The sequence below is a fragment of the Prosopis cineraria genome, unplaced genomic scaffold (genome assembly GCF_029017545.1).
Source record: "Prosopis cineraria cultivar Desert tree isolate PC_DT_omini unplaced genomic scaffold, ASM2901754v1 PC6, whole genome shotgun sequence".
NCBI lineage: Eukaryota > Viridiplantae > Streptophyta > Magnoliopsida > Fabales > Fabaceae > Prosopis > Prosopis cineraria.
The window spans coordinates 7262296-7289342 of record NW_026555337.1 but is presented as its reverse complement, the minus strand read 5'-3'; the positions used below and the strand labels follow the sequence as shown (position 1 = coordinate 7289342).

The following is a 27047-nucleotide window of genomic DNA, read 5'->3' as shown; positions in this document are numbered from 1 at the left end:
GTTAACTCAAGGAAAACAAGTAACTCAGAGTTTTTTCATATGTGTGCAAGTTTTGTGTTTGATAACGAATGCATATAATCATAGATTTAATTATAGAAAATTTATATGTTACTTAAATCTTATCAAGCATGTTTATCGCTTGGCTATATATTATTGTTAGTGTTTCTTTTCAAGCATGCTTGTAAATGCAGATTAATAAATTTTATTTAATAGAAATAGTATGTATTATTTAAAAGTGGTTTATTTCTTTCAAGCATGTTTGTACATTGATTTGATTGAATGAGATATTTCTATTTCTTTTCAAGCTTGCTTGTAGATGATGTAATTGTTGTATATGTGCGGGATGCATTAGGGGATGGGTTGATGAGGAGATGATGATGTTGATACATATATGATTCAATAACCACATGGTTTGCCTCCATTGTGAGCATAGTGGTTGGCCTTTTTGGACTCCTGTTTCACAATACTTACTTGGCCAGGTTTGTAAAGGGGAAATGTGGGACATTGACACCTCTTGGTTGGGTTTTTTAGGGAGGGAAACCATAGTTTAGGCTTGGGCTCTATACCTTTAGTTAGGTATATCTCGAGCATCAGAGAAGCTTGGTAAGTCCGGTATGTAGGCTAGACTGTATTTAAGCCTATGGTTCTAGTCAGTAGAATAAGGATAGATGGAGTAATAAGGGGATTATTGGTATTGCATATTGACATGTTATGAGATATATCCTATGAAATTCTTATGTTATAATTGAATGATTATATGAACTCATTTGTATATTGGTTGCATAATTGTGTGGTTGTAGTTTGTGCATGTATGGTTAAACTTTGGGTTACTGAGACGTTAGTGCTCATCCCTCTTTTTAACATTTTAGGAAAGTTTAATGAAGCAAAGGGGAAGCATCTGGAAGTTTCAAGCTTAGCTTGAGTAAGTTTTAAATCCCATTTTAGTTTGTAGAATAATTATTTATTAGTATATGATTCATTTATCATTTGGGTGGTTTGAAATTATTTATTATTTATTGATGCCTGAAAAGGGTGTTATTAGTTGAGGCCTAGGGCCATAAAAGTTTCTTAATGGATCTATTATTTTTACTAAGGCTAGATTTTAAATATCAATTTAGTAGATGAAATTTTGTGTAACTATGGTAGTTTCTTAAAATATAGATTACATCTTTTGTATTGTGATCATCTTTTAAAAATAAATTTGAGAATTAACTTTAAATCTTTATATCATGGTAATTATTTTTATTAGTTTGAATCTCTTTATTATCATGGTATTTGGTTAAGTTTTTAGTTAGTAAAGCTAGGGGTGTTACATTCAACAATGTGAGTTATGATAGGGTACAATGACTATGTACTTAAGGAGTTCAACGACATATGTGTTGTAGAATTCCATGATGAGTGTTAAGTGTGAATTATTGTATGTATATGCATTGCATGATCATAAGAGGCGAGAGTTTGCCTAGAAAGAGGAGTAGAGAATCAAATCCATGTGGTAAAGCTTCCATTCGAGTTGATGGCTTGCCCGAATTATATATATATATATATCGTCCCACTTGTTTAACGAGGGACTGTCCCACTAGTTCAATGAAGAACTCAAACCTAGTTAGCTATCTACTGGTTCAACGAAAAAGCTAGTTTAAAGAGAATGACACCTCATAGTATAAGCAAATGGGGACAACTATGTTTCACAAGTGAGTTATATAAGCTTTGATCGGGTAATTCCCTCATAAATGTTTAGGCTGGGAAAGTCCTGAATTATAGACTATCCCAGCGCATTATAGCCCATGCTTTCATGTCAGAGGAGTAAGGAGGATATAAGGGAGGTGTGATTATGCACATTGTGAAAAAAGGCACATGGTTGATATATTGTGACCCCAGTGAAATAATACACTCAGAAACCTTGTTGATTATGTAAGGGCATTAATTTGTTTGACATTCCATGATATGAATCATTACAAATGAATATGTGGCTATTTGTTCTTAAGACATGTTTACAAATTAATTTTTAATTATAATCTCATATGTATGTCTTGAGATGATAAGAAGGTTGAGTTAAGCTCTTGAACATGTCCATGCTTTGTAATTATTTATAATTTGCTACTTGCATTTAAATTAATTGACATGTATTGATATGAGTTAGTTGGACTTTAGTTACTGAGTAGTTATACTTACCCCACTATCTTCAATATTACAGGAAATAACTCAAGAAGATCGGGCAGAGGTAAGCAACTAGAGGCTTAAGACTGCGATCTTCTTTATCAGGCCTATTTATTTTTGTGTTTTTATGTGTATATGACAATTAAAATTGCTAACTAAGAATAGTTCATTTAATCCTTACTTGTATTATGTATTTTGTGAATTGTAAGTGTATTTTGGGTCCTAGGATGTGAGTTTATAAAATGTGTTATCTATGATAGGACCAAAATACTAATGTGAAAAAATGTAAATTTTTGTCAAGAAATTAAAGTTTGAATTAACATTTTTTGATAATCATAAATTAATTTATAATGCCCCATATTTTGATCCCGAAGGAGCAAGTTTCAAAAATTTGAGGGAATGCATCCACCCGGAAGCAAACGTGGCTCTGCACTACGCCACTGCCTGCGTGGAAACCAAGGTTGTATCATATGTGATAGCCGCGTCATAGGTGGTATCAACGATCAACAAAATGATGCCCGTGTCCTCTAAAAAGAGTTCAAGTACGTTCAAGATCATCTTTATTATGGCATCAAAAGCCCAATGGCTAGAAGTTAACCAAAGAGGGGGGATTCAAGAGGCTGAAGAAAACATTTCGTTTACAGTTTAGTACAATAGAGGCTCGTGCCGTGATGATAATATATATGTTGAGATTGCATATAAGGCCATGATGATCCATATTCAAGCCCAAATGCAATTTGCAAGGGGCCATGGGACTTTAAGAATATGGCTAATCACAAAGATGCATGGAGATATGGCATAACATGAGCTTGAGATGGTGCCAAATATCCTTTAGTTTTGATTCCCTTCATTTAATTAATATTTGATGTATTTAGATTGGGCTAGGACAAATTAAATAATTATTTTGAGGCCAGTTGAGTCTTCAAACATTCTTAATTAAAAGAAATATTTTTCAATTTTCTTGATTTTTCATATATATTTATTTATGTGTATTTTGGTTAATGTTTAGGCTCTATCAGCCTATCATGGACTTTTGAACTTAAATTATTAATTAGAATTTTCATATTAGGATTTTTTGAGAGTTTTAGTTGAGTTAAAATTTTTTATTTCTTTAGATACATGCCACTCTTGTGTAGACGAGATATTTAGAGAGCATATTAAATAAAAAAGTTGTTTCTTTTTAACGAGTTTTACTTGTTTATTGATATTTTAGACTGAATATCTCGTGACTTTTTTGAGTAATCATTGTGTCTGTTGATATAATTCCTTGTTTGAGAAGTTCTAAGCATGATTTCAATTTTTCATGCAGGTTTCTGTATCCACAAAATATATGTCTCCACCCTATTCTCACTGGTGATATAGCCAAATTATGACTTTTAATTTTGCTGCATATCTATTTTCTTAGCATTTGAGATGTGTTATGATCAATCAATATAGCAATGCGCAAACGTATAATTTATAGAAAAATTTGGTATTTGATTATGCTACTTATTGCTTGGATGTAAGGATATAGAAAAGAAAAAAACTTATATATTTAACATTATATATTTAAAGTATTTGTTCTCAAATAAATTAAGACATGCGTATCTGTTATAAATTATTTATTCTATAATAAATTTTTATTATTAATATTATCAGCATGTTAAAATTTATATATTAAAATATATTAAGTATATAAAAGTAAGTATATAAGTCTTGCCTTATGGAAAATTGTTCATTTTGTAGAATTTTCCACCACCAACAACTCATCGATCACGCCCTGGAGATTCTTCCATGGAAATCCAATTCTTGGGAAATCTGCTTTAGATCGATCAGTAGCACGTGAGCACAATGAACCAGCTAGCTCTCGTTCTAGTGTCTCCACTAAAGGTTCTCATTGTTTCACTCACGTCCCTCATGCATTATAGGGACATCGATCGTTCTCAATTGATGTACTTGGGATTAATTCCCGCATGAACTTTAATGTTGTGTTTTGCGAGTTTAAATGAAAGAACAAGTAAAACAAGAGTGCTGGTAGGGATAAATGTAATTAACCAAAAAACAAGAAGGTTCCACCTAAACAATTTTATTTCCAGGAGACAACCAAAAAAACCAAACACCTTCACTTTATTATTGTGACTAATCTGTGCATCCTTCTAGCTTTCCCACCACTTTAATATGAATCATGATTTGAGTAAATCTTGAAGCTGGTGACAAAAATTATCAATATAACCGGACTCAAAGTTGGTGCTGAGCAAGATGCTTCTGAGTTTAGCATGATTTGCTTTGACCTCTTTGGCAATCTCATTCTCTTCATTCATCACAGCGCTCACTGCTTCACAGACACTCTCTTGTGTGAAGAGCCCATCTTCTTCTCCTTTCTTCACTTCAACACCAGCTCTGAAGTTTTGACTCATCATTCTTGCATTGAAGATTTGATCAATAAGAGTGGTGGGTAATAACACCAGCTGACATTGGCTGAGCAGTGCTTCTAAGATAGAGCTAGTACCACAGTGAGTAATGAAACAACCCACAGATGGGTGTTTCAATATTAGCTGTTGCTGAACCCAGCCTCCATGGACTATCCCTCTTCCTCTGACTCTTTCTTCAAAGCCCTCTGGAAGAGCTGCTTCTATTGACTCATATCCTTTTGGAGGCTTCACTGCTACCAAAAATGGCATCCCTGTAGCAGAGTTTAAAGTTGGGGTTTCAATATGAGATGACAAAACAGTAAATTTATGGATGGGATGGTTGAAGGGAAGTTAAATCTCTCAATAAGTAATAAAAGCTGTGAAGTTATATTCTGCTACTCAGTTTAATTTATTTTAAATATTATAACTTCACAAAAGGTTGGGTTGACAATTTCCCTAAGCCCCTGATTGCCAGAGAAGCAACTTATATTGAATAAAACAATGGGAAAATATTGTTTTCTCGAACCTGATTTTAACATGTTTTTTTTTAATTTTTATCTTTGCCAAATTTTTTTGTTCATAGTTAACAAATGGACTTTTATGTCCTATATATTAAGACTAATATATATTTAGTAAAAAAATAATTTTAACTTCTTGAAAAATATAAAAAAATTAAATTAAAATAACCAACTCATGTACATCAATTACCTTCTGAAAAATAACTTTCAAAAAATATACTAAGAAACTTTGATGGAGTGAACCAAGTTACTTCTTTGATCTCAATTAAATAATCATAAACTCATCATTTGTAGAGTATTAAAAATTGCATGATATATATATATATATGTCTAATAATTGATATTATCTTGTTCGTAGCAAGCATAGGGCCGGGGGGGGGGGTGTGTGTTACCCTCCACAAGATTAAAAAGGGTGGCATGTATATACCTGATAGCTCAAGACCCAGCAACAATTCTTGGAACTGACTAAGCTCTAATATGCATTCGTTTCCAAATGCAGAGTAAATGACAGAACCATGCTTGAATCCTCGAAGCCAGTGATCCCATTTTGGCTCCAAAGTGGAGGTCTGTGGCTCTGGTATTACAGGTCCTGACAACAAAACGCGTTTGCCCCACACTTTTTCTAGATACTCCGCAAAAGGACCCTCCATTTCTCTACAATTCTTGTACGCCACTGCGTCTGACGAACGTGAGCCCCATTCATGTCGATCAACGAAGCCAACACCACTCCCAAACTCCATTTCCCTGATTCTCTCAAAGATTTTCTCCTCATGAATGTGAAGTCTGATGGACGAATCAGGAAAAGGTGGATTCTGGGTTTCAGTGGACTTGTCATAAGCTGTTACTACTAAACCAGTGACCCAGTACTGAACCGATTTGATTCCCAGTCGTCGAGCCAGATCTGGCAGCCAGTGTGTCATGTCGAAGAAAACAATGTGGGGTTTTAGCTGAACCAAGAGATGCTCGACTTGTTTCTCAGTGCGATCCATAGCAGTCATAAGAATGGGTTGCAGAGATCGATCTACTTCAGAGGTTGTTTCTGCATCAAGAGGAAGGCCTTCAACGTGAGGAAGAGTGATGGGGACGAAGGTGATGAGGTGAGGGTAAAGATTCAGGTGCTGTAATTTGGAATGTGTTCTTGTGGGAATGAAGATGGAGATCCTGTGTCCTCTTTTGGCTAGCTTGTTTGCGAGTTGAATATATGGGGTTATGTGTCCAAGAGCTACCCAGGGATACATGGCTATGTGCATCTGAGGTTCTTCCATGGCGTCTTTAGTTTCCGAGAATCGCTGGTTTGGATTTCGTGTGGCCTGGGCTGGGAAGGAATGCAAATCTTTATCATATATACACACATACTCCCTCCCTACTCATTTTATTTATAAATAACTTTTAACATATTTTATTGAAATAAAAAAATATTATTTAAAAATTTATTAAGCTTCTAACACTATCTCCTTAATATATGTACTTTAAAAATAAAATACTTCACATTCAATAATCTGGTTTTTAGTATTTAATACGGATAAAAAAAAGATTAACATGGTTAGGGGGATTGATGTACCCTTCAATTAATAGAATCAAAACAAATTCTCCCATTCCTACGAATTGAGCGAGAAGTACATGACAAATTAAAGAGAAATTCGCTGGTGCTCATTTATAACACACGTGCATTGCTTAATTACCCTCACACGCATTCTATTGCATCATTGTCTACTCCACAAACGATTAAACTCAATATATGGTTCCTTCTTCTTCTTATGTTTTGTTTAATTGCTTATCTTTTTATTAAAGATAATCTTATTCAAAGTATAGTCGAACAAATATAGGTGTCTTTATCAGCAAGGATTTGAACCTTGGTTTGTTATCATATTGTAAGGGACTAGTTTCTTTTATTAAACTCAATCCTATAAAATTAGTATTTAATTTCTCATGACAAAAGGGTCTTTGTTTTCATGTTTGGTGGACATGTTTTTCTCTTGCGTCTTTGTTTAGATTTATTTTGGAATTATATTAAAATTTATGTGTTTGGTTTCACCGAAACTACAAACCCCTAGGTCTCTAGATCTCCACTTCCGATTCACTTTTTATTTGAACTATTTGATTATATGCAGATGATTTAGATTAAGTATTTGATCCTTTCTTTTTCTTAAACATAAGACGTCCAGATTGAAACCAAAAGGAGCAAAAATAATAATCAATCAAATACTTTTGGCCTGTCAAAATAATAACCTGTCCGTTATTTTTTTTTTTGTTTCCTTGCATATAAACCCACTGTGTAGCGATGCGGCTTGAAAGGAAGAAGGATTTGTTTGTGTTAATTTTATCATATTTGTTTCTGTTTTACTCTTTTTGTAGGAAAATTTATATTATTACCATGAATTTTCAAAATGCCGCATGTACTCTATTAATTTGAAGCGTTAATAATCTCAGTCAATAAGATAACAGCAACTAAAATATAAACCCAATGAGGTTGCTTTTAAACATTAATTTTTTTTTTGTTGAGAAAAACTATAAACAAGTTAGATAAGATCAGTTGGAAATTAGAACAGTAGATTGTTTGAATATAGGTTGAGGGCAAGCTTGAATATAGGTTTGTAACGGTAGGTTGCATTGAATATTGCTCCAGACGGACGTGATCTAGTAGGTTTGAATTTAAATTCATTTTAAATGCTTGGTGGTCACTCTTTTGTCACCAGAAATTACTTATCCATCTCCTTAGAATTTATAAGGTTCATCAACTCATCAGCTCCCACATGTATCCAAAATCTGCTGAAGTTAAAGTCTCTAATTTTCGAAGTCTCAGGCACAGTGAAATATAATGTTTGCCACTAAATCCCTAAAGATCAACATATTTTCATATCAATTTATAGAAATAAGAACAGTGAAATTCCCTATTTCTTTTCTTTTTAAATAAATCGAGAGGGTTTAAACTTTTGACCCTACCCGCTCACCCTATTTTTATCACCTGGACATGCATCGGGTGGCTAATCCTAAAATCTTACTATATTTCAATTTATAACAATTAAGTGAAAGTTATGAAATTCCACAAACTTAATTCTTTTAGATTGATTATATCCAAAAAAAATTTTAATGGTTTTCTGACTTCCTCTAATATAAAAGAGAGAACTGAGTTCCAAGATAGATATTGCATTATTAATTAGGACCCTATATTTCTAAACATATTAAATATTTTAATCAAATTAAAAATATCACTTTGATCTCGACAAGTTTTTCATAACAATTCTAACCAAATCTTAAAATTTTGATTCTTAATTGCACCATTTTAATTAATTAAAAGAGGACGCGGAGAGTCTCCATCTCATCCCTTCAATAACACAACTTAAATTACAACATCTAAATACATGTATTCAGCTACAAATTAACCAACCGCAGAAAGCCTCCATCTCATCCCTTCAATAACACGAATTACAACATTTAAATGAAGAGTGCTGATAAAATACATATATAATCAACCAAACAAATTAGACCACAAGGTTTCACTTAAACAATTTTATTTCAGGGAGACAATGAAAATCTAAACCAAACACCTTCTCACGTTATTATGGTAACTGACTAGTTTGTGCCTCCTTCCAGTACACAAACATGCATACGCTTGGCATTTAGCAGCTAGCTTTCCCACTTGAACATGGATCATGATTTGAGCAGATCTTGAAGCTGGTGACAAAAATTATCAATATAATTAGAGTCAAAGTTGGTGCTGAGCAAGATATTTCTGAGTTTAGCATGATTTTCTTTGACCTCTTTAGCAATCTCATTCTCTTCATTCATCACAGCCCTCACTGCTTCACAGACACTCTCTTTTGTGAAGAGCCCATCTTCTTCTCCTTTCTTCACTTCAACACCAGCTCTGAAGCTTTGGCTGATCATTCTTGCATTGAAGATCTGATCAAGAAGAGCGGTGGGTAATAACACTAGCTGACATTGACTGAGAAGTGCTTCTAACATAGAGCCAGCACCACAGTGAGTGATGAAGCATCCAACAGATGGGTGTTCCAATATTAGCTGTTGCTGAACCCAGCCTCCATGGACTATCCCTCTTCCTCTGACCCTTACTTCAAATCCCTCTGGAAGAGCTGCTTCTACTGACTCACATCCTTTTGGAGGTTTCACTGCTACCAAAAATGGCATCCCTATACCAGAGTTTAAAGTTGGGGTTTCAATGTGATGAGAAAACGATAAATTTATGGATGGGTTAGTTGAAGGGAAGTTGAATCACTTAATAAGTAATGAAAGTAACAAAGCATATTTAGTAAATTTTTTTAAATTTCTTACATCCTCATTTAAATAAAAAAACTCGTCATTTGTAGAATAATATTAAAAATTGCATGTATATATATTTGTCCTAAATAATTGATGTTATCTTGTTGAGTTACTTGAGCCTAGCTCAAGTGGCAAGAATAGAAGGGGATGTTGACAGAGATCAAGGATTCAAATCCTCCTCTACATATATATATATATATATATATATTTATATAATCTTCTTGTTCCATATAAGACTAAAATGGGTGGCATACCTGATAGCTCGAGACCCAGCAACAATTCCTGGAACTGACTAAGCTCTAAGATGCATTCGCTTCCAAAGGCACAGTAAACAACAGAACCATGCTTGAATCCTCCAAGCCAGTGATCCCATTCTGGCTCCAAAGAGGAGGTCTGTGGCTCTGGTATAACAGGTCCTGACAGCAAAACGGGTTTCCCCCACACTTTTTCTAGATAGTCTGCAAAAGGACCCTCCATTTCTCTACAATTCTTGTACGCAACAGCGTCTGAAGAACGTGCGCCCCATTCATGTCGATCAACGAAGCGAACACCATTTCCAAACTCCATTTCCCTGATTCTCTCAAAGAGTTTCTCTTCATGCATGTGAAGCCTAATTGACAAATCAGGAAAAGGTGGATTCTGTGTTTCTGTGGATTTGTCATAAGCTGTTACTACTAAACCATTAACCCAGTACTGAACCGATTTGATTCCCAGTCGTCGAGCCAGATCTGGCAGCCAATGTATCATGTCGAAGAAAACAATGTTGGGTTTTAACTGAACCAAGAGGTGCTCGACTTGTTTCTCGGTACGATCTGCAGCAACCATGAGAAGGGAGCTGCGGGATCGATCCACGTCAGCCGTTGTTTCTGCACCTTGAGGAAGACCTTCAACGTGAGATAGAGTGATGGGGACGAAGGTGATGAGTTGAGGATGAAGGTTCAGATGCTGTAATTTGGAGTGTGTTCTTGGGGGGATGAAGATGGAGATTCTGTGTCCTCTTCTGGCTAACTTGTTTGCGAGTTGAATATATGGGGTCATGTGACCAATAGCTAGCCAGGGATACATTGCTATGTGCATGCGAGGTTCTTCCATGGCGTCTTTCAGTTCTGACGGGAATGGCGGGTTTGGGTCTTGTAACTGAGGAGACGGAATGATAAATATATATAGGTGTCATGATTGTTGTAATAAAATTCAACACATGGCAGATATAAAAAAGGTGTGGCCAATTGGCGATTATTATAATTAAATTTAAATAAAATAATCTATTTAAATTAATGTATGAGATGTGGGTAATATTTATAATTTGTTGAAAGATCAAATTATAAATATCACAAACTTAAGTTTATAAATAGAAATCATGACCTCTGGGTTGGGCATAATAAGAAATTGGTTCTTTCATCCCTTCGAGAAAACTATAAAGAAATTTCCGATATTTATAATCGGGAAGAGCCAGTGCCAATTCATTAACCCATGAAATTCTTTGGCATCTTTTGACTGGACATATTTAATTATGCTTTCGCAATTAGTTTAATTTCTTCTATTCCTCCCAATTAATATGAGATTATATTTAAGTTTATGGATTTGGCTGGAATCACTTTTATGATTTGAGTATAAACTCGATTGATAAGGACAATTCCAAAAATATAATGATGCCTTAATTAACTTGTGCTTGAACAGGATCTCAAAATATGACACACTTCTAATAATCCATTGTGTTAATCAAGAGGAGATTGATGATAGCTTTTCTATGTGATGACCCCTTACGATGATGGTGTGAGCAATAAGCTGGCAGCTGAGGCGGACAAAGGGGCTGACAAGGATGGAACAGATGGAAATTGAGGGACCGGTGAGGGAATATATATTAATGAATCATTGTGGCTCTTTCTTTGTCTGCGTCCTCCTATTGGCACTCTCCTTGAGAAAAATGACAATTAAGAATCTCTTAAGGATATTAATCTTTGGTCTTTAATTGAAATAAAAAATACACCTAACTTTATAGAATTGCCCTTCACTAAACATTAGAAGATATCAGCTCATGTTTGTACTTTTTATTTATTTTGGACGTGAAAAATCTGCTCTCATGTGTGCAAAAATTCCGAGCAAAAAGTCATAGTCTTCGGTGGAGTTGATCATCATCTTCCTCCTCTCTTGGTGATAGGTAATTATAATCATTGCTTCTTTTTCATCTTCTTCCCTCTTCTGCATGAAAAATATGAAGTTTTACAGTTTTTTTCTTCTCTATCTTTTATGTATTCTCTTCTCTCTTGGGTAAAAGATAATTTTTGCATCTTTGTAAATCATATTTTACATCGTTTCTCTTCTATAGCAAAGAAAAAAAAGATCTTATTGATGATTATATTGATATATATATATATATATACAATACATGATTTTCTGAGACAAATAATGTTGAAAAAAATTGAGTGAAAAAAAAGATGTAATGTGGATGTTTTTTTTTTTGTTTCTTGATGAAAAGTATGTCAATGTTGAAAAATGTAATATAGTGTTGAATTGCTGTAGTTATAGTTGAGATTACAGGAACGATAGTTGTGAAGTAGTAAATTATTAACATATTTTATCTTAAAAAATTTTTATGTAGAGTTGATTGTGGCATGTATGTCATCATTTACTTCGGCTAATGCAACAATATTGCGCAAAAGGAATGATGCAATCATACCATGCCTCGATTAATTGACTTGCTCTAATTGTGTAGGAATAATTGAGTAAAATGAGGTTTGAACCATTTTATTGGTTGGTGACTCATTCACATAATTGAGTAACCTCATAAGTGATGACATCTATTTTAAATGCCAGGCATGGAAGACCAAAAAGATTGAATGCATAGATTAGACAACTATGATATAGACTTTCATAAATTATGTTTTGGTTATATGTATGATATAAATTAAAACTTTACGTACTTATGTATTTTCTATGGCTTAATGTATATGATACACCAACAATTAATCATAAGTATTTTTTTTCCTAAATTTACAATAAATTGGACAAGTCATTAGTGAATTATTTTGATTAACCTTGGTGAATTTTCAAGTCATGTTAGCGAATTTTCAAATCATATTTGTGAATCTTAATGTGGACAAGTCATTTTTTGTTTAACAATCATATCTCAAATGGGGTTTCATATTTTTACAAGGTACAATTTTCTCATGCCATGTTAGTGAATTTTAAATGGAGTTGATTATACATTGACAAGCATAAAATTTGACAAGTCATTGGTGAATTATCTTGACTAATGTTAGTGAATTACTAAGCCACTTTAGTATATTCATAAGTTGTATTGAAACTTTTCAAAACTTAGTTTCTGAAATTGTAGGAAACAATTTACTCCCAAGTAAGGTTTCATATTTTCACAAGATACAATATTCTCATGCTAAGTTAACATATTTATAAATAACCTTGTAACATCTCAAAAGTTTCTCTGATATTGGGGAAAAATCTATTTCTAAGTGAGATCTATGTTTTTTCAAGTTACAGTAATAATTTTTCATTCTACGTTAGTAATTTCAGTAGTCTTATATTATTACAGCAATCACACTTGCACGTAATAAACTTGAAATAGATATCAGCATTATATTATACTAATTTCAATACATATTCACCATATTTGCATTCTTTTTTATATACAAAATATCTCATCTACCTAAATGGTACTTGTGCAGTTTGCTTCCCAAAACATAATGTAAACTGCAAACTTATTTACATTACTTGTCACCACCATAAGTACAAAAAATATAGTATGGATGTTTGTACAAAAAGTCATTCAACAGCAAAACACATTAAATAAATAAAACCAGATGCATTTCAATTTCAAATCAATTAATATGCATATGATTTTCACCCCCTTTCAATCCCCATATCTATTCTTGATATGTCCAGTCTGATTATATCTTGAGCAATGATACACCTTCTTGTTTTGAAACCATGACTGTCTTCACTTGGTATGTGGTTACCTTAGGGGACGTGCAGTCAGTGGTGGTTTCAAAAAGGTATTATTTTCATAATTTTCATAATGTAGCTCGATCAACTAAGGCATATCAATGGTTTCCATCGAAATTATTGTGAAGCTATAAATTTTTCTTGTGCACAGATGCTTTTGTAAATACAGTTGCATCGTCAAATGTTTGCCCAACACCTATAAATAAATCCTTCCATTTTACTTAATTAACCTCATAGAGTAGTGCAAGAGAATTTTGTGTTGAACACGATAAAGAAGGTGATATACCTTTAAGCTCTTGCCTAGAGTAAGATTCTAGCGGTGACCATGATAAGAAATCTTCCATCTTGCATTTACAATTACCCACAGGTTAATACTTCTTTTGCTAAAGTACTTATCATATAGCAAATAAACCTGAAACAACTAAGAGCAATATATGAATTTATTAATTCACACATATTCTTCTTGTAATCCCAACTGTATCTATAACAATTCAGTATCCATATTACATTTTTTAACATTGGCATAATTTTCATCACAGAACAGAAAAAAAAATCAATATCCACACTACATTTTTCTTTTTTTTCTACTCAATTTTTTCAACACTATTTGTGTCTTGCTTCACAATTATCATTCTCATAATCCCAACTATAACTACAATAATTCAGCATCCATGTTATATTTTTTAATATCGATGTACTTTTCATCATAGCAGAAAAAACAACATCCACGTTATATCTGTCTTTTTTTCCTTAATTTTTTTTCAACACTATCTGTGTCAAAAATCATTTATTATGTGTATGTATATATAATCATCAACAAGATCTCTTTTTTTTTTAGCTATAGAAGAAAAATGATATAAAATATCATTTATAAAAATATAAAAATTGTCTTTCGCTTAAGAGAGAAGAGAAGATATAAAAGATAGAGAAGAGAAAAATTGTAAAACTTCATATTTTTCACACAAAAGAGGGAAGAAGATGAAAAAGAAGCAATGATTATAATTACCTATCATCAAGAGGGGAAGAAGATGATGACCCAGCTGATGATCCACTCTACCAAAGACTAATTTTTTGTTTAGATTTTTCCCGCACATGAGAGCAGATTTTTTCCGCCTGAAACGAACAGAGAACACAAGCATTAGTTGATATCTTTTAGTGTTTAGTGAAGGGCAATTCTGTAAAGTTAGGTATGTTTTTTATTTCAATTAAAGACCATAGTCCTTACTTGAAATTTTAATATTTTATGGTCCTTAATTAGAATTAATGTTCTTATGGGGTCCTTAATTATCATTTTGCCCTCTCTTTATCTGATTTTTTCCCCTGTTAAGCAATACATTGTTCACTCAGAATATTTTGGTTGTAATCGTTAGTTCGTTACTGACACTTGTTTAGCAACCAGAATTCCAATATTTGCATTAATTGACCAATTTTAGAACATAACATTCTACTCGTGGAAAATGCACAACACACAAAAAGAGAAATCCACGGGGGCTCATATATATATATATATATATATATATCACAACCCCACACTGCATACATTATTCACCCTCACATGCATATCCCGACAGTCAGACTCAGTATTTGGTCTCTCATCACTCGAGGGTGTTAGATAGAGATTGGAGAATGGCAGATTGCTTGAATATACGTTGATATATGTATATATAGCAAGCTTGAAGGTAGATATCGTTGAATATACGTTTAAAATAATGGTAGATTGCATTTAATGATGGGTCCAAACATGATGGAGTAGGTTTTTACTTCATTTTAAATACTTGGAGGTCACTCTTCTGTTACCAGAAATTTACTTGGCTCCTTCAGAGTTAAGGCTCATCGGCTTATCCCCTTCACGGAGGCTGGTTTGCTATGCAAATGAAAGGGATTTTAAGAAAGAAAGATTGGAAGAGAATGTGCATGCTTGGCATATATTAGTTTAAGCTTGGCAAGGAATTGATTACTCAAGTTTGGAATTATAAGGTTCAGCTAATTCTAAAATCTAAACCTTTCACTGTTCCTCATCATGTCGACATGGCCAGTGCAGAGATATCTTCTGATGTGGATCAGTGTCTTCATAGATCCCCTTCTTGTTGTTAATTTAATTAATTTTTGATTTTAGTGTTGGGATGTGCCATGTATGAGTATATTAATAATCAACATATAAGTATACACGCGAATAATTTATACAAATCATATTCATGAATTATGAAAAGTAAAATTTAGCTCAGACTCTTGCACAATATAAGTTCCATAGATTAATTAGTTTCGTTGAAATATCAAGAAGAAATGAAGAATGGGAAGATAAAATTTCTGAACCTGAAAATTACATTCATTGTTTGCTTGCCCGAAAAATAGAGTTAAGGAATGAGTCGATTAAACTTGAGCTTGCAAACCATAGTTTTCATGTGAGATGCTATTCACAAAGCTCAGCTCTCATTATAAGGATTTACGGTCGAGCTGATAAACCCACATATAATTTTTTTAAACATAAAATTAGTAAATGAAAAATAATTTAATTTTTCTAAGGGTAAATTAAAACTTCTGACCCAATGCAGATATTTTAAATTAGATTATTTAAATTTAACTTTTAGTTATCTTTATCATCATCATCTACAGCAAAGAAAAAATTCAAATTGTAAATTTAAAAATGATCATTATGATGTTATCATTCCTGCTATTCTAATATACGTAAAAACCTCAAAATTTGAACGAAATAAGAATAGGAATAGTTCAAAATTAAAACTTCTAATTTTACAACTCCTTAGAAGCCATTGTTGTGGTGGCTGGCAACTTTTACTTCATTACAAAAAAAAATAAAATAAAAAAGTTTAAGGCCACGTTATGGAGTACAGAACATATTTTTGCTTTTAAGGGGCAATTTTCGATTAGGAAAAAAAAAAAAAAAGAGCAAAAGCGTGTTTGGAATGGTTTGCTCCCAAAAAATTAATCCATGTAAATTACAGAACATGTTTCAACTTGGATTACCCTAAATCAACTGGGAACAAAAAAACCCAAAAAATCAATCCATGTAAATTACAGAACATGTTTCCACTTGGATTACCCTAAATCAACTGGGAAAAAAAAACCAAAGAGGGGGGCTTGCAAGCTAAAGTATAAAAGCCCATGAGCCTAAATCAAAAAGAGTTTTTTTTTTTTCAATTTTTAAAACGATTCATCAAGTTAAAAGTCTAACCTTGTAAAACATTTGAGGAAAACATGCCAGCCCCACAAGCCTGACTCTTACTCATGACTTTAAAAGAGTGAAATAAAACCAACGAGAATAAAATCTATTAAAAAAAACTAATTCTTTATAATGAAATGAATCAAGGTTTATCATATTTAATATTTGACAATATTTCAAAACAGGATTGTCTTCAATATAAGAATATTTGTGGGAAAAAAAGAGTGAAATAAATAAGATTTATCATATTATTATTATTATATTATTTGATATTTGATTATAACTATTGCCTGGTTAACTTTATTTAAGAATATCGACATAATTTTTAGTGAATTCACACACACAAGGTAGCTAGATTTCTTTCAACTTGATTTGCTCATATGAATTAGGAATACGAAAGACGAGCCTTTACGTTTGAGTTGACCGTATGTTATTTATTTATTTTCATTCCGTATTTTATATTCTAACACAAGTAGACAGACCTTAACAAGGGACAAACCTTTCATTCAATATCGTTATTTTCCCTTCTCTTCATCCTTGTTGACTTTCTACGCCCGCGAACACTTGGATTCCCCTCCAACACAAAAAAAAAAAAAAAAAACAAAAACAAAAACAAAGAAAGAAAAAAAAGAACCATTTTCCGCAGCTGATGTGTTTGTAACCGTGCAAATTCATGGCACACGCATACAACTTCTGATGCAGCTGGACTTGATAGGTACAAAAACTGTTCCGTTCAACTCAGAAGAAGCCATCTGTTCAGTTGTGAGAAGTTGTGAACGTGGATTTTTGGCAAGCAGCATTATTCACAAAAAAGGGTAAAGTTGAGGAATCCATCTACACTCCAAGAATGTGATTCCTTCGTCATTTCCTTGGCTTGCATTTGCATCTCTCTGTAGTAGCTGCCACCCACCAGCTGAGACAGCATCTTGAAAATGGATGAAGAATCACACTTTGCATCAGAACAACACATCAAGAGGCTAGAAAGTCATGACAAATATCAAATATATGTCTTCTTGACGAAAGCAGAAATAATAAACAAAGCCATGAAACCCCAAAGTTGAAAACACAAAGCCATAGTTACATCCACTGTAAGAAAAACATTTAGTTGCTCAAGAGGAGGAAAGTGAAATAATGAGCAGCAACAACAATAATTCTGCTCCATCATCTGGCTCTTGGCGAACTGGTGTTAGATTCTCTGGTTATCACATTCCCACCAACAGGGACTCTTTCGAGGTGCCTGCTTCCTCCCAATCTCCTTCTACGCGTACCACTCCGGTAAGTAACATCTTTCCTGTCTTGATACTCAAGTGTCGAGGGAAACTCTGAACTACAAAAGATTATTCAGAAATTTGGACAGTGAGATGTGTGTAGTACCAGACTGCTTTGAAGTGATATTTGTCCCACTAATTGCTGCTAGGTTGAGGCAAAGAAATTTACATTCCGCAATTTAAAAGCAGTGTCTTGTTAAATCATGTTCATAGTATCAGGATGTTGAATTATCATGGTTGTAGCTAGACGCTGATATGTTGGTATTTTCGTTATTAACAGCGTCAGATGACACCAAGTCCATTGAATCCTTTGTGGTATATGGCAGATAGAAGGCAAGCAGGGCTCTACAGCATACCTGAGTAAAGCCCCAGATTCCACAAACTTGCAAACTCAATAGCATGAGATTTTTACCTTAAAATAAAGAAGAACAAAAAAAGTACAAAAAGCGAATGAGATCATTAGAGAAAGGATCACTTTAATTAAGTATTTACTCGATAGAACAAAATGGACCCCTTTACATGTAAGAAGAAAATGGTATACTTGTTATGAAAAATCTGCAAATGCTTGTTAGTGAAAGAAGATGGAGTTTTGGGGTAATCTAGTCATAAGATAATTAATAACATTGAGTATTCAGATAAATATACATGCATGCATAAATAGTTATCAAATTTTCTGTATTTATAGCACTAGTTTTGAATTTTTCTCCAGAAGTGACTCTTACGAGGTGCCAGTGTTCTACCAAGCTTCTTCGAGACATGCCACTCCTGTAAGTATAGTATTCTCTCTTGTCTTGGTACTTTTTCCCCCTTTTCTTGGTACTAAGTGTTGAGGTAGTATTTGCCCCACTGACCGCTGCTAGGTTAAGATGCAATTTCCATGACGCATAAGATTTGTTTAAGAACCGTAACTTACATTCGGCAGTTATAAAAGAATTCCTGTTGAATCATGTTCATAGCTTCAGAAAGTTGAACTATCATTGTTCTAAAGCTAAGATATTTGTACCAGGTTCAGACGACACCAGGTCCACAGAATCCTTCATGGCATCGAGCAGATAGAAGGCATGCAGGACCGTACAGCATTTCTGAGTAAGGCTAGATTTCACTAACTCACAAGTTCATTAAGTATGGGATTACTAGAGCATGAATTTTCTTCTCTTAATTAAGTAGAAACTGTACATACCAAATAGTATCATCTTGTATTAGAGGAGAAATATGTTACTAATCTGTTTCGTATTTTATAGAAATAGTACGCTTGTGCTGGATAGTGGATAACATAGAGAAATGCAGTTGCTTGTGTCAATTACTATTCAATTTGTACAGCGTTTAGACCATTGAATTTATGATTTTTCTACTCCAGTGACTCTTATGAGTGCCAGTGCTCTATCGATCTTCTTCTAGACATGCCACTCCTGTAAGTACAATCTTTTTCCTTGGCTTTGAACTTCAAATGTTGAGAAGTGCACTGTTAAAGAATTAGTCAGAAATTTAGAGTTTGAAACATTTGAATATCACACTGTTGAGGTTCGTGTGTTGGTTATAAAAAGCTAGTTATTAATCATAGAGTTGGTTAAGTCTATATAAAGTTAGGTACGACTCAGAGTTGTTGGCTTGTTTCGTCTTCAATAAACAATTCATGTTTTTTCCTTCCATTATCTGTTCCTCAATACACAATGTTCTTTCAAGATAATATTTGCCCCAGTTAGTTGATGCCGAGTTGAGACAATTATCCATAGTCCAAAGATTTATTAAGGCACCAAGAAACTTGCATTCAGCAATGATAAAAGGCTAAAAGCAAGTCTTGCTAAACGATGTTCATAGTTTCAAAAAGTTAAGCTATCATTGTTGTAGACGTTCAGATATTTGTATTTTTGTCGGTATTTTCAGGATGAAAGGACATCAAATGTAGTGAATCATCTTCAGTTTCTGGAAGACAGGTTAAATTTACATTGTTCATTCTTCCTATAGACGACTTCACTAGTTCCAAATTTCACATTATATGTTATTTAGCTGCATGAACTTGTGAATTTGAAGTTGGACGGGAAACAAGCCCAGATTGATTAACTAATCTTGAAGCAATTTGCAGTTTTCCAGCACAACCGGACATTCTCAATGGAGATACAGGAAGGGGATTCAACCGCAGGCTCAGAGAAACTCACCAGGCATCAGTCCCGCCTCGAAGATCCACACGCCAATCAAACGCACAAGCTCCAACGGCACCAGAAAATCCCAGATGTAGAGCCTTGAGCAAGCTCAGGAAAGAAATCTACGAGCCCAATATTCCAACTTCAAAGATGCTAGCAAAGAAATTGAGCTTCTACTACAGAGACAATAAAGGTGTGAATGCTTTGAAGGAGATGGAGAACAAGCAAAAGAACGAAGACAGAAAGAGTTGCGCGGTGTGCCTGGAGGATTTCGTGCCCAAACAGGAGGTAATGGTGACGCCGTGCAAACACATGTTTCACGAGGATTGTATAATGCCATGGCTGAGAAGCCAAGGTCAGTGTCCGATATGTAGATTCGTGATCTGCGAGAAAGAGAGGGAGAACGATGTTGGCACCAGTTACCTAATTGCAGGGGATCTTCTGTCTATTGTGAGGGCCATGGAAGAAGCCTTCCGATTGGATCCCGAGACGCTCTGATTGGCGAAGGATCATATCAAAGGAAACAGAATTTGCTTGCTTTTGAAAACAATTTATATTGGGTATTTGATCCACGTTTTGGCCTATGGATTCGGATTGATTCATTGATGGATATTTGGTAAAATCGGAGTGTTCCGTGGTTGAATATGTATTTCCAGAAAAAAGCCTGTGAATTTTTGGCAAAAATTCTATACTGAAACTTTCTTCCAAGCTTGAGAGCAAAAGTTCTTTACAAATCTAATCCTTCCATGGCCTCTGCATCACAATCACATTCTTAATTCTTTACGTAAGCTATGTGGCCACCATCTTAGATCCAAAGCTGAGGTATTTGCATATGCTGGTAGTCGGAGTTCAGTGGTCTTGCACGACTACACACGTAAAGCTTCTCTACAAATTTTTTCTGGGTCTTAAGTCTTAACATATCTAAATGCATATAAAATAGAGCTTGAATGTGACCAAAAGATTATTTTGAAAGTAAAGAATTTCAGCGATATTGAAATTCTCTGTATCTTATTTTGATATATTTATTTAACTATCTATAAGTATTTTTGAAATGATTTTAAATTTAAAAAATAAGTTGATTCAACCTTCTTGATCAATTATAATAAGCACCTCATTGTATCTTTACGCATTTAATGAATTACGATTTAAATCTTATTATAAAAAATATCTACATTTAATATCTCATGTACTTTACACATGATTATATTTCAATAAAAAGATACTTACGCATGATAAAAAAAAAACCTCAATTGGTAGTTAATTTTTATAGATCAATAATATTTACAATTTAATTAGTTTATAATAATAAATACCAGATAATAATTTTAAAAAATCAATGAACCGAGACAAGTAAAATGTGTAATTCATGCCAAACACTAATTTCGTACACACGTTGATTTTTTTTTTTTTTTTACTGAATTCACAATATCATGATTTTTCTTATAATGTAGTAATGACAATGATAATTTTAAAAAATATCAAATACTCCATCTATCCCAATTTGCAATTGTAAAATCATGTCAATATAATTTATTAAATATATTTTACAAATCTTATTTTTTAAGAATAAAAATATAAACTTTTGAAAATATATTTTATTTAATACTTTATAATAAAAATATTAAAAAGATACTATGATAAGAAAAATTATATTTAAAAAACATAACTAACAAAATTTTATTTTTATAAAATTTTTATATTTTTAAATATTAATTTTTTTTATAAATATAATATAATATAATTTTATAAATTGGGAAAGATAAGGAGTCAAGTTAAATAAAGGTGTTCTCACCATGTTTATTGTTACATTTATATGATGACATCCGTTAGATGAAGGTGAAGGCTTAGATTCAATTTACCAAATCGGCGCCTTTGAGCAATAAACCCATTTGAGAGCATTCGTGTGCAGGAGGGTTTCTGACTCTACTTGGAAAGTTTGGGTATAGAATTGTCGCTGTAGAGTCTCGGGGCAATGTCCAAGCCTGTTCCAGTTGCTTTGGGTTGTGAACCTGTCGTAGGTTCCTTAACATCTACGAGGAAGAGGGACTACAAGGTTACGAATCGCCTCCAAGAGGGCAAGCGCCCGTTGTACGCCGTCGTTTTCAACTTCATTGACTCTCGCTACTTCAACGTTTTTGCTACCGTCGGTGGCAATAGGGTTTGGGCTCTTTTTCTGTTTGGTTTCGGAGAAAATGTTAAGAAAACGTGATTGATTGTCTGTGGGGTTTCCCCCAAAATTTGAATCTTTCAGCTTCTTTCTGCATATTGCTCTCGTTTGATGTCTATATTGGCTTTGGTTAGCATTAGTAGTATGAGGTGGATGGATTTATTGACCTTTATTGAATTTTAGTTTTCGTCTAAACCCTGCAATTCATTGACAACTCTAAGTCAGCTGAATTGTAGCTGTGGGATTTCCTCTTTCTCATCTATCTGTCTCTGTAGTGGCATCTAGTCTTCAATGTAGAATCGCTCAGTCAATTCTAGTCATGGATTTTGCCCTTAGCTATGGTGCAGTCATCTCTTAATTGAAGGGAAGATGGACAAACAGCGTGTGGTGCTTGAGGATGGCTTGGATTGATGATTGATTGATTGTGCTGGTGATGTAGGTAGCTTTTTTTTTGGGGGGGGGGGGCGCTGGAGGGAGGATTCTAAAGAAATGTTTCATTATCAATAACTATGCATACGTTTTTATTGCATGTTAAAGATGTGACATGCATTTCTAAGTGAAAGCAGGTGAAATTGATTAGAGTTCGGCTCTTCAGATGCTGTCTCTTCAATAGTGGTGCTTTGCTGTTTACATTCTGCTTACATTCCCTATTAGTATACAAACTGGCACTTTATTATCTGATTTGTTTTAAATATGTTGATTAAAATTTTAATAATCTTCCTTTTTCATTCAATTAGGTTACTGTTTATCAATGTCTTGAAGGAGGAGTTATAGCTGTTTTGCAATCATATGTTGATGAAGATGTAAGTGAAGATTTCCGTCTTCTGTCTTCTTCTACTTCCAGTTTAATAACTTTTGTGGAAGATTGATGCAATTTTAATTTGTTTTGTAGACCAGAAGGATGAGTCTTTTTACACTGTTAGCTGGGCATGTAACATTGATGGGACCCCATATGTAGTCGCTGGGGGATTCAACGGTATAATCCGAGTAATTGATGCTGGCAGTGAGAAGATACACAAGGTATTGTAAGACATTCTACGATTACTCCTGTTCTTACTATAGTTGACTGAACTCAATAGACTTTGGTCTGAGTACTTGAAGCAGAGGAACCAGATTATTATAAGATTTTCATTTTCCATTTAGGATGTTTGTTGAGAGTTTTTCCTTACAGTCTTCTGATTTAAAAAAAAAAATTAAAGGATTTCTAGCGTGGTAAATATTTTGAAAGATTCTTATTCATTAATTATTGTTGAAAATATGTTATATTTTCACTTTCTCTTGACATGATAGTGTTATCCTTACAGAGTTTTGTAGGCCATGGGGATTCCATAAATGAAATCAGAACTCAACCATTGAAGCCATCACTTGTAGTGTCTGCTAGCAAAGTAAATAGAATGCCTTTCTTCATTTTATAGATTTAAGTATTATTTTTCTTTTCTTATAATGATGTCAAAAATTGATCAGGATGAGTCTGTTCGATTATGGAATGTTCATACGGGAATATGTATTTTGATATTTGCTGGAGCTGGGGGTCATCGCAATGAAGTTCTGAGTGTAGTAAGTATATTGTGCAAAGGGTGTGTTGCTAAGGATTTTAGATGTTACCAATGCTGACAATATTGGTCGTTGTAGGACTTTCATCCGTCAGACATATATCGAATTGCTAGTTGTGGCATGGACAATACTGTGAAGATTTGGTCTATGAAAGGTATTATTTTAATTATATAATTTATTAGTTTTTTTAAACTTTTCTCTTTGGCCCATGTTGCACTGCATGGTACAATTGTAGTGGAAAATATGATATTTCTAAACAAGGGAAGCCTAATGAACAAATTATTCTGGAAAAGAGCAAGAACACCTATTTTTTCTGACATAAAATATGTTGGATGGTTTTTGCCTCTTGCAACTCTGAGTATGACTACCTCTGCCTAATTATCTAGTAATTTAATAATGCTTGTTTATGATGTAACTTCGGTGTGGCATGACCTTTATCATAAATTTTATGATGCTGCATTATTGAGATCATGAGATACCAATATGTTGTTTTTCCATCATGTTGTGTCCTTTATGGTACTGTAGAATTCTGGACGTATGTAGAGAAATCATTTACATGGACAGATCTTCCTTCTAAGTTCCCCACAAAATATGTTCAGTTTCCTGTAAGTAAAAATTTACTCATGTTACCAAAATATATATATATATATTTAATCGTGTGTTAAATATCAGAATTTATTATAACTGTATTTAATTTCAGGTGTTTATTGCTTCGGTTCATACAAATTATGTTGACTGTAATAGGTGGCTTGGTGATTTTATCCTCTCAAAGGTGAGAGTTTGCTCTTTTAAGTGTCAGTATATATATTAACAGAAAGAATTTGAGTGTGATTGGCTGTGTGGAGGAACTATGTTCTAGATGAATTAATGCAACTTCACCAGCCTTTGGCTACTTCTCTTATAAAAGTGAAGGATTTAAAATGAGTGACAACTTTGTATTTATAAGTGCTATGGTTTTTGTCCTGGAGAATGAGGGTTTTAATTGCTTGAACACTGGTTTATCACAGTTGGTATTTCATAATTTCCTAGTATTTGTAATTTTTTTGGTTAATTCCTGAAGTGATGGATTGTAATGTTTCCAGAGTGTTGACAACGAAATTGTCTTGTGGGAACCCAAAGTGAAGGAACAGACTCCAGGGGAGGTTTGAATAATTCTCTTCTGCATTGTTGAGATTAATTTTTGTATCAGTTTTTGTAAAGTTCAGGGTACATAATTCTGTTTTTGAATCAATTTTCTTTTTGTTTTTTAAAATCTTGGCTAGGGCGTAGCTGACATCCTTCAGAAGTACCCAGTTCCTGAATGTGATATATGGTTCATCAAGTTTTCTTGTGATTTCCATTACAATGCAGCTGCAATTGGTAAGAGTTACATAGTCAATTGCGATTTCTGTTATGTATAATTTCTTTCCATGGAACTATTTTTATGTTGTACTTTGCTCGTGATGGATTAATTACATCACTTCTAACCGTTTCCCCCCTTGGTTGGCAAGCTTTTAGCTTCAAGCTTTACTGGAATTTTATATGAAGGTACTTCCTCCATTTTGTGTATCAGGGAACAGGGAAGGGAAGATTTTTGTTTGGGAATTGCAGTCAAGCCCTCCTGTTCTTGTTGCGAGGTTTGTTTCAATTCATTCAATTAGGCTTAATTTACTGAATCTTATTATAGATTACTCCTTCCGCTCCAAAATGTAAACAATTTTTAAGAAAAATTCACATACCAATAAAGTCCTTATTCTCATAAAAATATATGTTGTTTTCTTTTTTTACCCTTAATTTCAATTACTAATGCATTTCATGACAAGTGAAAGATAACTTTACACAAAAATTTAGGTTAATAAATACAATGAGTAAAATGAAAAAAAAAAACATGTATTAAGTTGTATATATTTTGAATCAAGATTAGCAAAAGGAAAATGCTTACATTTTGGATCAGAGGGAGTATATTTGAATTGGAAAGTAGAACCTTTATAGAAGTGGTCAATGGTTAGAATCTTTTTACACATCACCGTCTAAAATTAAGTTTCAACACGAGTTGTGAGACGATGCTTTTTGCACAAGCCAAAACGACTTTCAAATGAGGGGACGTGTGATCATAATAAAACCGTTCACAGGCCTTACTTAACAGTTTAAGCTTTTAAATTGCCTTCTTCCTTGATAAATCTTCTTAACAAAATTTATTTTGTTTCACTTCCTTTTAGGTTGTCTCATGCTCAATCAAAATCGCCTATTAGACAAACTGCTATGTCTTATGACGGAAGGTAAACTTTCACACACACGCACATTGACACGATTTTTGTTCAATATTCGTTGACAGACACCCACATACTCAAAATTTTGGTTCGATAGTTTCATTTTTAATCGAAAAGCCATCCTGTTATGCTGTAGCACTATTTTGAGCTGCTGTGAGGACGGGACCATATGGCGTTGGGATGCTGTTACGAATTCCATAACCTAGCTGGTTTTTATGCGATTCGATCTTGTGAGCTCCGAAAGAGCTCCAATTTGAAGATTTGTTATAACTAGTCATCGACAAGAGGAACATGGTTTACTTTTGCATAGATTAATGCTTGTTTAGTTTTATGTCAGATTGCAAAACTGATTGAGTTTATGGTGTAACCTAACCTGTGACTTGAGTGATATCAGGATAGAGTCAGATGGTTACCGGGATGTTGGCATCATGTTAAACATGTCTCTACATACCTCCTTGTTAATATTGATCACCAATGGATGGAGCAGCAGATTGCATATGGAAAAATTGAATCAATGTATTTTGCCGTTATGTCTGGACCTTAATTATTTCAAATCTCAATCATCCTTTTTAAGTCTTGTCCTTTACTCCTCTTGTCCCATCTTTTTCTTCTTTTGTCTTTGCCTCATTCTCTCTGTTAAATTGTTACACAATTTCTTCTTATTGGATGTAATCTTGTTCGTAGCACAATTAAGTATTAAATATGAGTATCTCTTGGTGAAAATTCAAACTTTAATTCTTCAAGTTGAGAGACTAATTCTTTTAGTTAGATTCAAATCTCGTTAAGTGTTTGAGGGGTATTTTTAATCATGCTATTATAGCATGAGAAATATTGAGGAGTACCTTTCAGTTAGATTTCAATTTTGAAGAGAAATATTTTTGTGACAGTGAAAGGAGAGAAATATTGTTGACTTGCATTGATGTAGAAAATATAGGGAGTTCCAAATCATTAAAGTGATTCCCATGTAGGATAAAATAGTTCATGATTTTAAAATCATTTTTTCCTCATTTTTGAATTTCTAACAATGAATTTTAAGGCAATAATTTGGAATGTGCTACAAGAAGACTTCTCTTTTATAGGAACACCTGTTTGGTGTAAAAATGAGATATATATCTATTACATAATAATAATAATAATAACAACAACAACAACAACCATGCATTCTTTTTTCTTTCTTCCCTTCCTTT

The 27047-nt window shown here is 33.6% G+C and overlaps 4 protein-coding genes and 1 long non-coding RNA gene across 5 annotated transcripts; 2 read left to right on the top strand and 3 right to left on the bottom strand.

Annotated features, from left to right (window-relative positions):
* Positions 1 to 4171: 4171 nt before the first annotated feature.
* On the bottom strand, positions 4172 to 6380 carry LOC129314498 (cyanidin 3-O-galactoside 2''-O-xylosyltransferase FGGT1-like). Its single transcript, XM_054957948.1, has 2 exons — positions 5493 to 6380; positions 4172 to 4819 (listed from the first exon to the last, which is right to left on the bottom strand). The coding sequence occupies exons 1-2, from the start codon at positions 6328 to 6330 to the stop codon at positions 4320 to 4322; spliced, it is 1338 nt and encodes a 445-aa protein (XP_054813923.1). The 5' UTR covers positions 6331 to 6380; the 3' UTR covers positions 4172 to 4319.
* A 2064-nt stretch (positions 6381 to 8444) lies between these two features.
* LOC129314364 (cyanidin 3-O-galactoside 2''-O-xylosyltransferase FGGT1-like) lies at positions 8445 to 10470 on the bottom strand. The gene is made up of 2 exons (XM_054957790.1): positions 9601 to 10470; positions 8445 to 9216 (listed from the first exon to the last, which is right to left on the bottom strand). Exons 1-2 carry the CDS (start codon positions 10436 to 10438, stop codon positions 8717 to 8719), a joined length of 1338 nt encoding a protein of 445 aa, XP_054813765.1. The 5' UTR covers positions 10439 to 10470; the 3' UTR covers positions 8445 to 8716.
* Positions 10471 to 17446: 6976 nt separating this feature from the next.
* Positions 17447 to 20388, top strand: LOC129314308 (E3 ubiquitin-protein ligase At3g02290-like). Its single transcript, XM_054957712.1, has 5 exons — positions 17447 to 17756; positions 18030 to 18109; positions 18459 to 18516; positions 19634 to 19683; positions 19833 to 20388. Exons 1-5 carry the CDS (start codon positions 17613 to 17615, stop codon positions 20386 to 20388), a joined length of 888 nt encoding a protein of 295 aa, XP_054813687.1. The 5' UTR covers positions 17447 to 17612.
* On the bottom strand, positions 18350 to 20046 carry LOC129314310 (uncharacterized). The gene is made up of 2 exons (XR_008594073.1): positions 19906 to 20046; positions 18350 to 19211 (listed from the first exon to the last, which is right to left on the bottom strand). It is a non-coding gene; the product is annotated as an uncharacterized LOC129314310 (long non-coding RNA).
* Positions 20389 to 21732: 1344 nt separating the features above from the next.
* On the top strand, positions 21733 to 26433 carry LOC129312318 (polycomb group protein FERTILIZATION-INDEPENDENT ENDOSPERM). The gene is made up of 13 exons (XM_054954859.1): positions 21733 to 22048; positions 22795 to 22860; positions 22955 to 23077; positions 23362 to 23442; positions 23522 to 23614; positions 23690 to 23765; positions 24137 to 24216; positions 24312 to 24383; positions 24694 to 24753; positions 24874 to 24970; positions 25164 to 25227; positions 25810 to 25869; positions 25997 to 26433. The coding sequence occupies exons 1-13, from the start codon at positions 21863 to 21865 to the stop codon at positions 26064 to 26066; spliced, it is 1128 nt and encodes a 375-aa protein (XP_054810834.1). The 5' UTR covers positions 21733 to 21862; the 3' UTR covers positions 26067 to 26433.
* Positions 26434 to 27047: the final 614 nt, after the last annotated feature.